Here is a 14,733-nt window from a genome sequence, read left to right on the forward strand (position 1 = left end):
ACAGCATGACTGTATCAAGTCTGTGTCTGTATGTGTATTGAAGCGGCAGAAACTATGCTGAATGGTACCCAAACATCAGGAAACAGTAGATCCTAGGAGACTGGATCCCCATAGTCACACACACCAAACTGGCTGTACTGGGAAGGGAATAATGTAATGTTTAATTAATGATAACATATGCAAAGGAAAACTGTGATTAATATGGCTCTCTGGACTTGTCCGGGATACTTCCCTGTCTCTTGCCTAGTGCATGCTGGGAAAGTAATAAGGATTAAGGAAATGCTACCACGCACAAATTGCTGCAAACAACTTTCTGAATGCTTCGTGAAAAAATGCACTTCTCAATATGAGTAATGGCAGGTATGTGGCACCAGCGTGTGGTTTCATATAGCCAATCCTCATGGAGATTGTTGGTGTAAATTATTCAAACTAACTTGAATTGTCTGTGTTGAATGTGCTCTTCTTAGCTGTGGCTTGTCTATAATGCATAGTTACTCCCTAAGTTAACAGGATTTCAGCCTTCAGAACGCACCAGAATGCTTCCTGCCACCAAGCTTGTATTCAGTGAGATGAAAGCGAAAGTGAACTACTGTGATAAAGCAAGGATCACATTCTTCATGCAATTTTTATGAAGGACTGAATGGAGATCTTTTCCCCATCTTTCTGATGATAAAAATATTATCTTCCATATTATAGTTACTGATGCATTTCGGTGACAGACTATTAATATCTTAATAAAGAAATCAAGATAGATGCACAGAATTATATCTTTTAATAAAATTGTGTGCGCTGTAGTTCCAAATCCCTGATGTTAGTTGCTGTAGTATAAAGACTTAGTCAGTCATGTAGTTGCAATGTACTTAGATTATGAACTATGAGTCATGTTTCCCTTTGTTGAGAATGTCTCATAGATGACTTTTTGCTTGCTACAGAATAGTAAAGTAAGTAAAATTCAGAGAGATGTACAAAAATGCCACCATACATTTTGTAGTTTTAGTACAATTTGTCCCCTACAGAAATCCTTTGGGAACATATTTGCTTCGAACCTCTTGTTCTAATTGTCCTCCCTCTGACTCTTGGGTAACCTGTTCATGAATTGTGCAGCATGGCTTGCCCACTTGGCGCTCGATTACTTAGTCTGATGTGACTGTGCAGGCATCATTTATTAATGCTAGCTGAGGAAGATCAGTTTCACTGTCCACCAGTGGGTGAAACTTTTCAGCCTCTCTGTAAGCCGGACTGCTGCGACTCACTGGCATAATGCAGCTCCCGCTTGCAGACAAAACAAATCAAAGATCACAGTATCTATGACTGTACTGTTAACACAGAGACATTGTGGCTCAGAGACAGGAAATGGATTTAGGGGAACAGTTTGTAAGTGCAGAAACATATTTTGAAGGCACAGTGTCTGGAACTGTAAGTACAATATGCTTTATTATGTTGTAGATCTTTGGAGAAATGTCAAACATATCCTTTCTAAAGGTGTAATCCTGCAAAAATACTATCATGCTACAATTCTTTGACCTTTTATACGTTCCAGCTCTTGAGTAAAACCAGCAACATCAAACACTGCTTGTGTTAATATGGCTGTTAGCTTCATCCCAGAAGCTGAAATGGAGGATTCGTCAATGAGGTGAACATGGCTCCAACAGTGTCAGACAGTATCCAGTTGTGTCCACACACATCATTTGAGCTGCAGGAAATGTGTTCTAAATAAACACCATCGAGGCCTGCTCCCAGCTAATGTAGTGTAGGTCAAATAAATCCATATCCATGTGGAAACACTAATATCCCCCAAACACACCACTGTATTGGGAATAAATCACATTGCTTCCTGTGTTCCGAGCCCTACTTCAAATGTAGTGCACAGAAGAAAAAGACAATTTTCTGCTACAGTGCATGTTCTTTTATGAATTATTATTATTATTATTATTATTAAATACATCAAACAGTTTTGTTGAATAGTTGAAGTGGCCCCTGAATATACTTCAGCTTAGCTTGCATTATTTTGTAGCCAAGTGTCTGACATTGAGTGACTTTACAGTATTTCTAACCTTTGTCTCAGCTTATACGTTGTGCTAAGTTAGACAATATTTTATTCATTTCTCATGAAACGGACACGTGTGCCCACTCAGACAGACACGTTCGTGGGCACACCCACACTAACACACACTGTCATACAGAGACATGCGCACTGAACACATTTCATTATCGTTGGTACAGTAACTGGGGAAACATTTAGAGGGAAAGAAAGAGGGGCTTTGAATAATGAATGCGAAGAGCCCTGTTACACGGCAGACAAGCCTTTGAAGTGACATAACTTACTGCCACCGCTTTCATAGCATCACCAGTGTGCAGACACAAAGACAGAGATAAAGGGAAGACGAGTAGGGGGTTGCAGACAAAAGGACAGATGAAAACATTTTAACCAATTACAGTTCTGCTGAATACCTGCACTCTGCCAACTTGTAGCACAGGGAAAAGGCTTTGCAGAATTGTGTTTTGCTGGTAAAATCAGACATTTATACAGGCGCTGTCTTCGTAATAGACGACAATCAATTGTTTTGTGAACAATTGTTACAGCTATAGTTGTATTCTCTGATAAACTTTATCAAATCGTCTTGGCATTGAGCAAATCAAATAAGCACTTTATAAGAAACTTCCTCAGGGCTTTTTTTAGAAAGAATGTGCTGACATCTAGAAATGAAACCAATTTCATGCCTCTCAAAGCACAAGAGTGAGGCATGACAACTCCGCCTTTGTGTCTAGCTTACGTAATTAATTTGATTCGTATTCACTGGGTGAACTGTGGCTGTGGAACATTGTTTATCATGCTGGAATCAGACATTCTCTTGTCACTTAGGTTGAATAGTTTCACGTCAGCCGACGACTCATTTGTTACATTAACTGATTTTTCATGTAACTTTGGAGCTTGATACTACAAGTGTTATGCAAGTAGCTTTTACTGACACCACATGTTATGATATAAAGTTGATATGCTTAATTTCTCTTCCCTTTCTTCCTGCAGCCAGAGGACCAAATCCTCAGGCTGGCCACCCCCTTCAGGGACCTGGAGTGCTTCACAGGGACCCCCCAATGGATGGGACTTGGGCACCATTAGAGAGGGGCGTGACTGCTACATCAAGTAAGTGCCCTGTGTTTAAAGAAAGAGAGGGGGAGCTTTCTCTGTCCCAGATGTTTCAGATGCTTTGCCAACCTGTGATTATTCCAGCCACGTCACTGCCTCCACACTGTCTCCATCTGTGCATTCAGAATACTGATTCTCTGTTCCCTCCACTGCTGCGCACACTCTGCTCCTGCCCACTCTCACTCTCTCTCACACTCTCACACACCCACAATACTCCTCATGCAGTCTCCCAAATGCAGGAGAGGGCTTTTGAGAGTGTGTGTGTGTGTGTGTGTGTGTGTGTGTGTGTGTGTGTACTTTGCCGCTGATGAAGAAATTCACCTGTGCAGGGGACTTGTTTTGATCTGAGAGTCTACACGTTCCTCAGAGGATGCTGGGTTATAGTGTTGTCAGTGTAACTGATCCTTCGTAATTGGCACTTCTGGATATCTGTACAGGCAGGTAAAAAGAAACGCTCCACTGGTTCTTTATATGTTTGTGTGCACATGTTCTAATGTAACAAGTGATTGTTTGCTTGTTTCATCCGTTCTGTTGATTCAGCTGGGGCTTTTCTCCATTTTTTTTCACACCAGAGATGTGCAATATGCATTCATACTAGATCTAAAAATATTGCTGCACTTACGAACCCCTGTGCATACTAAATCTGCTAAATGTGTGCTTCTTTCATTTGTTCATATATTACTTCTTGTCAATTCATATTCATTAAAATGTAACAATTCAATTTAGCTTTATTGGCATAAAACAACAATATTGCCAAAGCTACAAATAAATTTCAAAAGAACAATTCATTTCATACATTCAACATTTGCATGGCATAGGAGGTGAGCACTTGTCACACATGGGTTACAGCATGAGAAGCGTGATGTCAGAGGAGTTATGTAAGAAATAGGGAGCAGTGAAAGTACTGAATGCGGTGTGTGTCTGGATGAGGCAGATCATGGAGGCTGTTTTGTCTCCAGCTTTAGCGTTCTAAATTTGAAGAAGACTCATGAATAATCAAATGTCCATTTCTGTGACTCTCTGTGGCCATCTGAGTTTGTCAAGGTTACAGGGTGCTGAGACTCATTTGTTGTTATATCTCAATTGAACACAGGTCTAGTCTGCGTGACAGGAGCACATGAATAAAGCAGTAGCCATTTAATATTTACAGTGTGGCACGCGGTATTTAACATACTGTAGATGTGATGTTTAGAGACTGCTGTGACTATATTCTGCAGTTGTTCAACAAAGCGGAACGATAAATGCCGAGCATGAGATGGCAGGATGGTCATTTCTTTTTTCAGAACACAGAGATGTCACAGTAAAATGATCAGTATTTAAAATGACTTCACCATTTTGTTTACCACATTTAATAGACAAAAAGACATATTTTTCATGTGGGAGGTTAGAAGAAAAGTAGCCAGTTCCCTAAAAGGGGGAGTGACACAGCAAAAAATATGCCAATAAAAACTCTGTGATAGCATAATTTAAAAAAAGGTTGTGTTCAGTACAGATATAACCACCAAGTTGTAAAAGCTTTTCAAAGCAGCCTTTCAGGACAAGAGTAATGGTAATGAGCTTACTCCACTCATATGCTTTATGAACGGCATTTCTTTCTGCTCATTTCTGTTCATCTTGTTAACTGTATAGGTCACAGTGCGGCTTCTGATCGCTATATAGAGTGTTGTGGAATTACACTAGCAGCTAATGAGTATGATTAGGGACTATTAGATGCATGGCTGTCTGCACAATGGGAATCCAGCCATGTTTAGCAGGTGGCCATGCAGGGGAGGAGACAGTACTCTTTCTGAATGCACAGGTCCATATGGTTTTGATTTGTGCACAATCTGTTGAGTTTGTCTTCTGAGAGATAAAACTGACGCACAAATCCAAACGGCGGGTGTGAGAAGGACCTTCAGAATTGTAAAGTGATGGAGTTCACTGTGCAGTAATTGTTGTTATGAGTGGTCTTACTTGTTATGGTATCAATATGAAACAAATTCTTTGTTTTAATGTTGGGGTAAGAAGGGTGAGGACAAAATGGGTCACTTGAAGAGGCATTAGAATAAATTATTATATTTAAAGGAATTGGAGGGAAATAAATGAAAATAAAGATTTTTTCAGACCCCTGTATGGAGGCTTGAGAGTGCCACTGAAATAATTTTGAACTTGAATGGTTCACTATAATCAGATATTTAACTGATACATTATGACATGCTAGTTGCACTGAAATTAGATAATTAAAAAGCTATGTAAAAATGGTTACTAAATGCACCAGATACTAATTATTAATAATCCTTTTGATTTTCTTGCCTCTGGCTTCTAACTGCCAGTAATTATACGGTGTGTGTTACGGTGTCCTGTTTATGTTGTCCCACAATGCTGGGTTGGGTATGGAAAATCCTGTGGGTGTGTTGTGAATATTTTGCAACAGTCCCTATAATATTATACTGACATCATATGAGTAACAAAATAATGTCAAAGACAGTAGACTTTAAAGTCAAAACCTACCAGATGTATCTACGACCATGAATATTATGGGAACATTATGTAGGGAATGAAATAATAAAGTTAACAAACTAGTGCTTAGTTTGTATTTATTTATTGACTCTGTAATTGATAGCGTTTCTCACCCTCACATTTTTATGCAGTCCTGTTCAATAACACATACGCTGCTGTTTTCATGAAAATAATAACAATAACAAATTTTAGGGCTAATTATTTTTGCACATGGAAATTATATTTGGTAAATAAGCCCCCAAAGGGAACTAAACTTATTGAACCTATTTGGCACAAACATGTTCTTATTTTTAATATGACGGAATGAGGGTTTCTCCTTAGATACAGTCATTAAATATGGTACAGAGAAAACCTACTCAGCTCATTATTTTTTATGTCTCCACTTTTTGAGTCTTGTTACTGCAGGCTTTGCACATACCATTACCAGTCTTTCTGCCTGCCCATAATAATGTTCCACACTGCGGTGAAATTCGAGGCATTTGTGTTTATTTAGCCTATTCATTTTTAAATGGACAGACATAATTATTGTTAAACGGCTACGAAATGTAATGCTTTGTTACGCCATTTTTCTGTGTCTAATGTGTCTTCCTCTCATATACTCTCCCACAATTATTCTCTGCTCTGTTTTGTCCATATTTTCAGGATGCCAGTAATATTTTTTTCACCCATAATTTAGTGAGATAGTAGTGAGGCACAATGGGTGCATGTATTTCAATCACTCACTGTGTGTGTGTGAGAGAGAGAGAATGAGTGTGCATTTTGTGAGCTGTTCTTGTGATGATACAGTAAGTTACTGGGGCAAATCTCTTCAATGAAGATGTTTTTGCTATGCTTTTTAAGTAATACTCGACTTCAGTCTCATTACAAGTTACTATTTGATACTGTTATAAAGGTATCTTAGTAATTCTCTCCCTTTTGCATGACAAAGGCATGCAGAGCAAAACAAGGGAGTGGGAGGAGGGATAAGAACATCTGTCCTTGTAATGGGTAGCTGTCAGATCTAAGTAAAATTTCTTAATTTTGAGAAACTTTCAAGAAACTGGTACAGTAATAGCTCTTCAAATTAAAGAGAATACCAGCCATAGGAGATAGCAAATTACATTATTATTAATTATTTTATCTTTTATAGATGATTGTTGATAAGAAGGTGGTTAGTTTTAAGGCTCAGCAAAGTCTGTTCCCCTCTGTAGCTATATGCTGCAGACCTCTTAACCCTGCTCCAAACAATAAAGGCCCTGTTTTACTAGAATTGGCTAGTAAAGTCAATGTTTAATATTTATCTTACATTGTCGTATATCGTTTTCTTTTGGATTAGGTTTACTTAAGGCCTGAGCATTGGATTTAAAGGGTTATTTCGTCTTAGTTCTCTGTAAAGGTGAATGTGAGGTTCACTTATAGTTCAGGACTGATATTACCACAAAAAAAAATAAAGGTTGGTATAAATATTTTTTCACGTCCTGTCATCTTCCGTTATCTGTTAAGCAGCTGTATTTTACACCCTTCTGACAGATCACGTGGTTTTTTTTCTTCTGGTTTATAGATCTGGAAAGGAACTGTTGAATCCTCCTCCAGAATATCAGTTGACAATCACTTCGCTTTGAACATATTTTTGCCCTTGTTTTTTTCATAGTATTGGGATTGCGATTGACAGATCGCACTGTGCCTTTGTGCTGTGAAAGATTAATTGTTAGTATTTAGTGGTGAATAGTACATGTGTCAAGAATAACTGAATTACACACTGTCTGCCCACGGCTTTAATTAACCAACATTGTTGGCACCATACAGAGCTGCTACTGCTGCTGCTTTTGCAGCCAAGGAGAGTGGAGAAACACTGTATGAGTATGTGAAAGCTACAGTACATATAGTTTGTGCAAGATTTTTGAACTAAAAAAGCCAAAAGAATAACTGTTGCAAGGATTGAAGTAAAGGGTGAAATAAGATACCATACAATGTTGGTTTGCCAGCTATTGATGGCAGAATTCTTGCAGTCAATGAGATAGAAAATCTCAAACTCTCAATCTTAAACAGCATGACACTCCACATCTGTATTAGAGTGGCAAAAGCCTATTCTAGTGTGAGTATTACACAAAACTTGCTAAAGCACACAGTGGATTATTTGCAATGTGAGAATACAAACATTGGAGCTTGATACCATCGCCCACATGTTCTATTTTTTGCAGAATTGCACAAACTCCTTATTTCAAAACAATATCTGGCAATATCTGTCTTGATTTTGGGGATTTATATTCAAGTTAAACAACCATTTTCTATACAGTTAGTATTTACATTTGCTGCTGTCCTTGTTAACAGCTTTCTCCTGTCTGAGTTGCAGCTGTCATTGTTTCTTGAAGGCAGTTCTTTTTAATAATAATAATTTTTAGTGGTTATATTAGTTCAGGCTTCACATTTTGAAACTATCAATTTTCGATTAGTTTGCCCATTATATTCTCGATTAATCATTTGTTCTAAAAAAGAAAATGTCAGTTCAAAACCTAAAGATATTCAATTTACAATGATACAGGGATAAGCAGCAAATCCTCGTAGAGAAGAAGCTCTAACTAGAGACTGTTTTTGTTTAAAACTTCAACTTAATGAGCCAATTATCAAAATAATTGCTGAACATACTTCTGTTAATCAGCTCATTAATTAATCAACTAATTGTTTCAGCTGCAGTTGACATTATTACATATTTGGGTTCAAGATTCAATTATTCTTTGTACCCATACAGTTTACATACCATTATTCAATTATAATATATATTCAAAATCAAATAAATGCATGGTGCAATGACATGTAATGACATTTTCAACACAGCAAAGATTAGCAATTCCTTACAATATGTCTTACAGTACCATTTTACAATTATAATAATACTGGAATTAATGGAAGTTTCTGTGGTTTCTGTGGGTTCAGTGCATACAAAAGCAGCGATTCACAGTGTAACAAAAAACAATTAGTAGTGACGACAACAACAACAGAAAATATTGTTTTTGTCATTCGCATAGCCACATCTCCCAGAGCAGCTCCCTGGAGGAGGTCCGTCTGGACGGGGACAAGTTTGCGACACCAACGCCCCGGAAGGTGGAGATGAGACGAGACCCAGTGCTTGGCTTTGGATTTGTGGCAGGCAGTGAGAAACCTGTGGTGGTCCGCTCAGTCACACCAGGTAAAGTGATCTGGCTGCACAGTGAGCTCTAATCCAATAGTGACTCATTCAATCTATGGCTATTATCAACACATTCCCCAAAGGAGATGAAATCCCCTTAATATGTAGCTAGGAGGGAGAGAGGGAAACCCGCTCAGGCTGTAGTTCATGCCGATGATTCATTGATTTTAACAGCGCTCAATGAGTAAGCATTCATTAGAGCCTTGAGCCGCAAGACAGGAAACCAAGAGAATCAAGACAAATAGCATGACAGTGCACAGTTTGTACCACTTAATTCTCGTTTGGCGTGTGTTGGCAGGGGGTCCATCAGAAGGCAAGCTGATCCCAGGGGACGAGATCATCATGATTAATGATGAGCCAGTCAGTTCAGCACCCAGGGAGAGGGTTATTGACCTTGTCAGGTATGACGACACACTAAGGTGAGATGCCTGTTGTTAAACCTGTTGTTGATGATCCTACAGAGCCTATGAAAAGTATTCACCCTTCTTGACAGTTCTCATGTTTTATTGGCTTTTTTCGACACTGATGTAGCAAACCTAAATTTAGTTATGCAATTTAATAAATTTATGAGAATTGATACCCAGTTATGAATTTTATTATTCATAAAATCCAACCAGATTCCTCATTTCATGGCACCAACGGAGTTGTTATAATCCTAGAGTCTCCGGACCTCTAGGTAGTTTTAATAATTATACAATTATTACTAGTGATCAGTTAGTTAATAATCACTCAATTATCTTAAATCAGTCAGTCAGTCTCATATCTAAAGGGTCAATTCTCTCGGCAGGGACGTAGAAATAGGCAACACACACAGCTTTTGATTATATTACAGTGAATTTATTCTCTAACTAATGTGATAAGAAGATGGTTGGATACAGGGAACATAAACATTTGCTGAACAATGAGCCTGGAGGTTCGATTGTGGGAAGAATTTGACTCATACGGCATAGAAGAGCTAATGAAAGTAAACTAATGCTATGATTTTAGGAGTCAAAAGGGAAATATCTGATCACAGAACGTGTGTTAAGTCTTACTGCTTGTCGACAGCCTGCTTTTGGCCTGTCGCACGGGTCCCACGCTAGCTGCCCGATCCTGGCTTTTTGCTAGGGATTCTCCGGGGTTCTCCGTGTCTGATTGAAAACGCCTCCTCCGTCTGGCAATTCGGCTGTTTTCAGGTTTCCTTCATTGTAGCTGGTGAGACCACGTGGCTTGGTCTGACCTCAGTGAAGTTGGCTCGACGAAAAAGGCTTAAAATGGAACTTGGTCGTTCCTGAATTAGTCCAGTGTAACTTAACGGACTGATAACTTTAACAAACAAAAGAAATAAAGAAAATAAAACAAACTGAAGGCAGATCGATGTCGCGGCACTTCAGGTGTGTAGCTTCAGGCGAACAAAAGGGCGGTTTCGCTGGCCGAGTCTGAGGGCGTTGCCTGGCGAGGCACGCCGCACGTGTGCCGAAGCGTCCAGGGAGCCGAGCAGAGCGGAAGAGAGCCAACAGCGAAGAGAAGAAAGCACGAGAGGTCCCTTTGATGAGTTAATAAACATAGAGCAAAGTCAGTTGCCACGGAAACATGTGTGGGGGGGGCAGTTTTAATAGGCTGTTCAGGGAAATGCCAATGGCTGGTTCGTGTCTCTTTGTCAGTTTAACAGTCAGGCCCCGCGTTATCAGCTTCGGAATCAAAAAGGTGCCAGTTTTATGGTCGGGCTAGCACTTAGAGAAAGCAACTTTGACCCTTCCCCTTCTTCTCTGGGGAGGAGAAAGAAATTTAGAGTAGCTCCAAATTTATTCAATATAAAATGCACAAATCCACAACGTTGTTCACTACACTGATCAACAGAAGATCAATGTCAAAGTGAAAATGGATCTCTACAAAGTTAAATAATTGTAAATATAAAATACTAAATACTAATACATAAATATTCATCCCCTTTAATAGGACACACATAAAGCATCAATGGTGCAGCCAATTAGTTTTAGAAGTCACATAAATAGTTAAATGAAGATCACCTGAGAGGGATTGAAACTGTAAATGATGAATTAATGAATGCAAACAAATGTATTCCTTGGATTAATTTGGATTGACAAATTTGGTCTGTCTAATGCAGAGTTTTTCAGGTATGTGCAACTACAAAATCTAATCCATCCTTCTTTTTTATTTGGACAGCAAAGCAATTTAGAAAATAAATTATGTATTATTCAGAAACAAATAATGAATTAGCTGGTAAAGTTTACAGAATCCTGTAGAAATCAGATTCTGTAGACACTTTGGTGCTATCTAAAATACATTCTTGGAACAAAGATTTAAGGAGAACTGATATCAATTTAAGGTGGAGGGAATATTGGAATTTAACAAGAGATAGAACAATAAATGAAAATTGATAAAAATATAAAGTTATGTAAATTAGTAATATATCAGGGAATTGTCTTAAATGTGGAATTACGGATTCATTGATAATCTGATATTGGTATTGGTGAAGGATAAAAGTTGGGCGTTTATATAGAGAAACTGTATTTAGATAATTTAGATAATTTCATGAAATCATATCATAAAAGTTATAACCAACAACCATACCAACAGATAGAACAAACAAAAGCTCTGGGGCAAAAGCTCAACCTCATATGTTGTCAAATGTGAGTGTCGTTGTTATATGTTTTGTCATTAGGATTGTGGGTCTTTGTTTTGTAAATGTGGGATTTGGAAAATAAATTTATTTATTTATTTATTTTTTGAGAAATCTAAACAAAATCTTAAATACATCTGTATCTGGAAGGTCCAACTTTTGGTGAGTCAGTATTGTTAGGTGCACCATGACAACAAATGACCACTCCAAGCAACTCAGTAAAAATATGATTGAAAAGCACATGTCAAAGTTTCACTTTCAAAAAAGGCCCATTAAACATAAAATTAAACTAAATTAAACTTGAAACATAAAAACTCAAAGGGAGGTGAATACTTTATAAAGGCACTCTTTAAATTAAACTACTGTACTTGTTGTCACCGTTTTCTGTTTATGGACACACTGTAGATGACCACAGATTTGCAAAAATACCTAAACTTTCCATCATTGTATTTTTTTATTAGTATTTTATTTTGAAGTGGACATTTTTGTAGCCACCTGCACCATTCACAGTGATTTAGCTGTATGCTGGTGTTGATGTTTATTCATGCGTCTCATTAGATTAATTTCACTGACACAGCTGAGTGGCTGTGAGCGTTTGGTCCCCATATGACCTGTGCGGCAGTCTGTAAATAGTACATTAGTACAGGGAAAAGTGCCCATGTGGCCACTCCTTCACAGCTCCTGTGGCCTTGAATGGGCTCAGTTTCTGCAGAAAAACTCCACACTATGGAGGCAAGACAGGGCTGCCAGGAGCATCACTGGGACACAATGTTCCTCCTGCTACCGTCCACCATGATATCTCAAAAATAACAATAACTGGTTCCAAGAAAACTGAAATATTTCCACATTTCCCTAACCACAGTATTTTGGTACTTTTTTTTTGTTACAATATTTTATTACAAATTAATCTTTCATTAAAATATGCTTTTTGTGTCTTTCAGGAGCTGCAAGGAGTCCATTTTATTGACCGTTATTCAGCCGTACCCAGTAAGTTTCTCTACTCTCTATGAAAGAAACCTAATACATTCTGATAGGCTGCTTGTGTGTTTGGAGCTGATTATTTTGTTGACTCTGAAAGCAAGTCATTAATCATGCCATATGTTTGTACTGGCACTGTATCAGTAATGCCTTACCTAAGTGTTGGAGCCCTGCTAACTCAAAGGGAGTCCAGTTGCTGTGGTCTATCCAAGTCTTCTTGTGTTATAGCGTCAGATCCTCACAAGACCTCAGATGAACCCTCCACATCAACATTTACTAGTCACGGAGCACCAGATGGTGTTGAACACAGTGCCGGGAGCATATATTCGGCCTTTGTTTACAGTTCACATAATAAGACACTGGGAATGGAATTATGCTTGAATTGTAAATTAAATCTGATAATTCTCTATACACCATGGCAGTAATCATAGTGTTTTATACCATGCAACATTTCCTAAAACTTAATTTATAAATACATCCATTCATCGTGCATTTCAATAAATAATTCAGTTCAGAATTAGGGGTGTGAATATTAAAACGTGACAATATTTGTTGTTGAGGTGAAAAGCTGTCACGATATAAGCATGACGGAGTGCGAGTGTTAAATAAGCATAGAAGATGCTGCTTTTAAATCTTTTGTGTGGCATCATTTTGGGGCACCCAGTGGAAACAATAAATGGTGACAGACAAGATGCAAAAAATATGCAACATTTCATATATAGTCATATATTTTGTCATTGAAGATTTCTTAAAAATAGTTCAAATCTGGTCTCGTCACGATATTGGGTTCAGGAGAAGGTCTGAACCCAATATCGTGTATTGTCTCTTGAGCTAAGTGTATCGTCACACCCCTATTCAGTATCATAGTGTTTCACAAGCTCAGCATGACGAGTGCTGAGTGTTAAAAAAAACTGCGGCTAAACTTGAATAATTGATTAGCAGAACAAAATGGGTGTAGTTTTCCACAATACTCAGAGGACGAAGCAGCTCTAATAATCCAGCCTGTAATTGCTTCAGTTTACCGGGCCTTTCTTTGTAGTCTCAATGACATACCGGCAGTGAGGGTGTCCTCCATCTTGTGCTCTTACAAAGAGCCACGTTAATTGCATCAGAAATGTGAGGTTGTTGTGTTTCAAGAAGGGAACATGTCCTTGAATTGTGCAGAGCTGAAAAAAACACATGACTCATCTCTAGAGGAAGTGATCCTTTAAAGTGTCCTTTAAATCTCTGTTTTGTTTTTCTTCTTTCCCTCCAAAAGTCCCCCAAATCAGCATTCATCAGCGCAGCCAAAAAGGCCAAGTTAAAGACTAATCCTGTTAAAGTCCGCTTCGCTGAAGAGGTCATCATCAATGGCCAGGTTCCTGTAAGTCACATTGAATACTGATTCATTCTGTACACATCTAGGTTCTGAACAGGAGACAACAGCAGCAGACCTGAACTCCAAAAGATGGCATAGAGGAGAGTGATGCATGAGTGAAAAAAATGCACCTTTCTTTTCATCACACTAAAATCACTGGCATGTGTATATCCTTGACAGAAAAAGGGGGACACTCTCGCAGAGAGCTTCCCTGATATGTTGGATGAGTCACACAGAGAAGAGTTTTTTCAGTGAACAACCACAAAGTGAGGAGACTATCAGGCAGTCATTTGAGCAAAAAAGACAGCGTCATCATTGTGATACATTGTACTACTTTCACTCGATGAAAAATGTCATGGAAATGAAATGAAATGTGAAAAAGAATCACAATAGCTCATTTACATGTTTCAAGACGTTGTTTGACATTATGGGAAACAAGCTAATTCTCTCTCTCGCTGAGAAAAATCAATACCACTCTCATACAGTATCTGGATTGGTTAAAAATTAAGCTACAGCCAGCAGCTGCTTAGCTTAGCTTAGCTTAGCTTAAGACTGGATGTGGATTTTTCTCTCCACAGGTAAAAACAAATCCGTATACCAGCATCTTTTAAAATCTCACTAATTAACATGTTATATAGTGTTTCTTTAATCCACACAAGAACCAAAATTACCATTTGTGGTTTTTACGTTGGGGTTACGTGTCAGACTATTTCTTGGCTGGGAACAGTAACTTTCTGGTATATAACGTTGGTGAGCTTTAGAGGTGCTGGTAGACAGACTGTGTTACCTACAGAGCCAGGCGAGCTGTTTTTCCTTCCTCCATGTCTCTATGCAAAGCCAAGACAACCATTTCCTGGCTGTAGCTTAATAATTACTGTACAGATATGAGCGTAGTATCAATCCTCTCATCCCAGCAAGAAAGAAAACAAGTGTATTTCCTAAAATGTAGAACTACTCCTTTA

The 14,733-nt window shown here is 38.4% G+C and overlaps 1 protein-coding gene across 1 annotated transcript in view; it reads left to right on the forward strand.

Annotated features, from left to right (window-relative positions):
• frmpd4 (FERM and PDZ domain containing 4) overlaps positions 1-14,733 on the forward strand; it is a 28,365-nt gene that overhangs the window by 4,812 nt on the left and 8,820 nt on the right. Inside the window, exons 2-6 of the mRNA XM_046053178.1 lie at positions 3,029-3,145; positions 8,653-8,813; positions 9,112-9,232; positions 12,378-12,423; positions 13,673-13,777. Coding sequence (XP_045909134.1) covers positions 3,029-3,145; positions 8,653-8,813; positions 9,112-9,232; positions 12,378-12,423; positions 13,673-13,777 — 550 coding nt within the window. The remainder of the gene's footprint in view (positions 1-3,028; positions 3,146-8,652; positions 8,814-9,111; positions 9,233-12,377; positions 12,424-13,672; positions 13,778-14,733) is intronic.

This window comes from Micropterus dolomieu, linkage group LG07 (genome assembly GCF_021292245.1).
Source record: "Micropterus dolomieu isolate WLL.071019.BEF.003 ecotype Adirondacks linkage group LG07, ASM2129224v1, whole genome shotgun sequence".
Lineage (NCBI taxonomy): Eukaryota > Metazoa > Chordata > Actinopteri > Centrarchiformes > Centrarchidae > Micropterus > Micropterus dolomieu.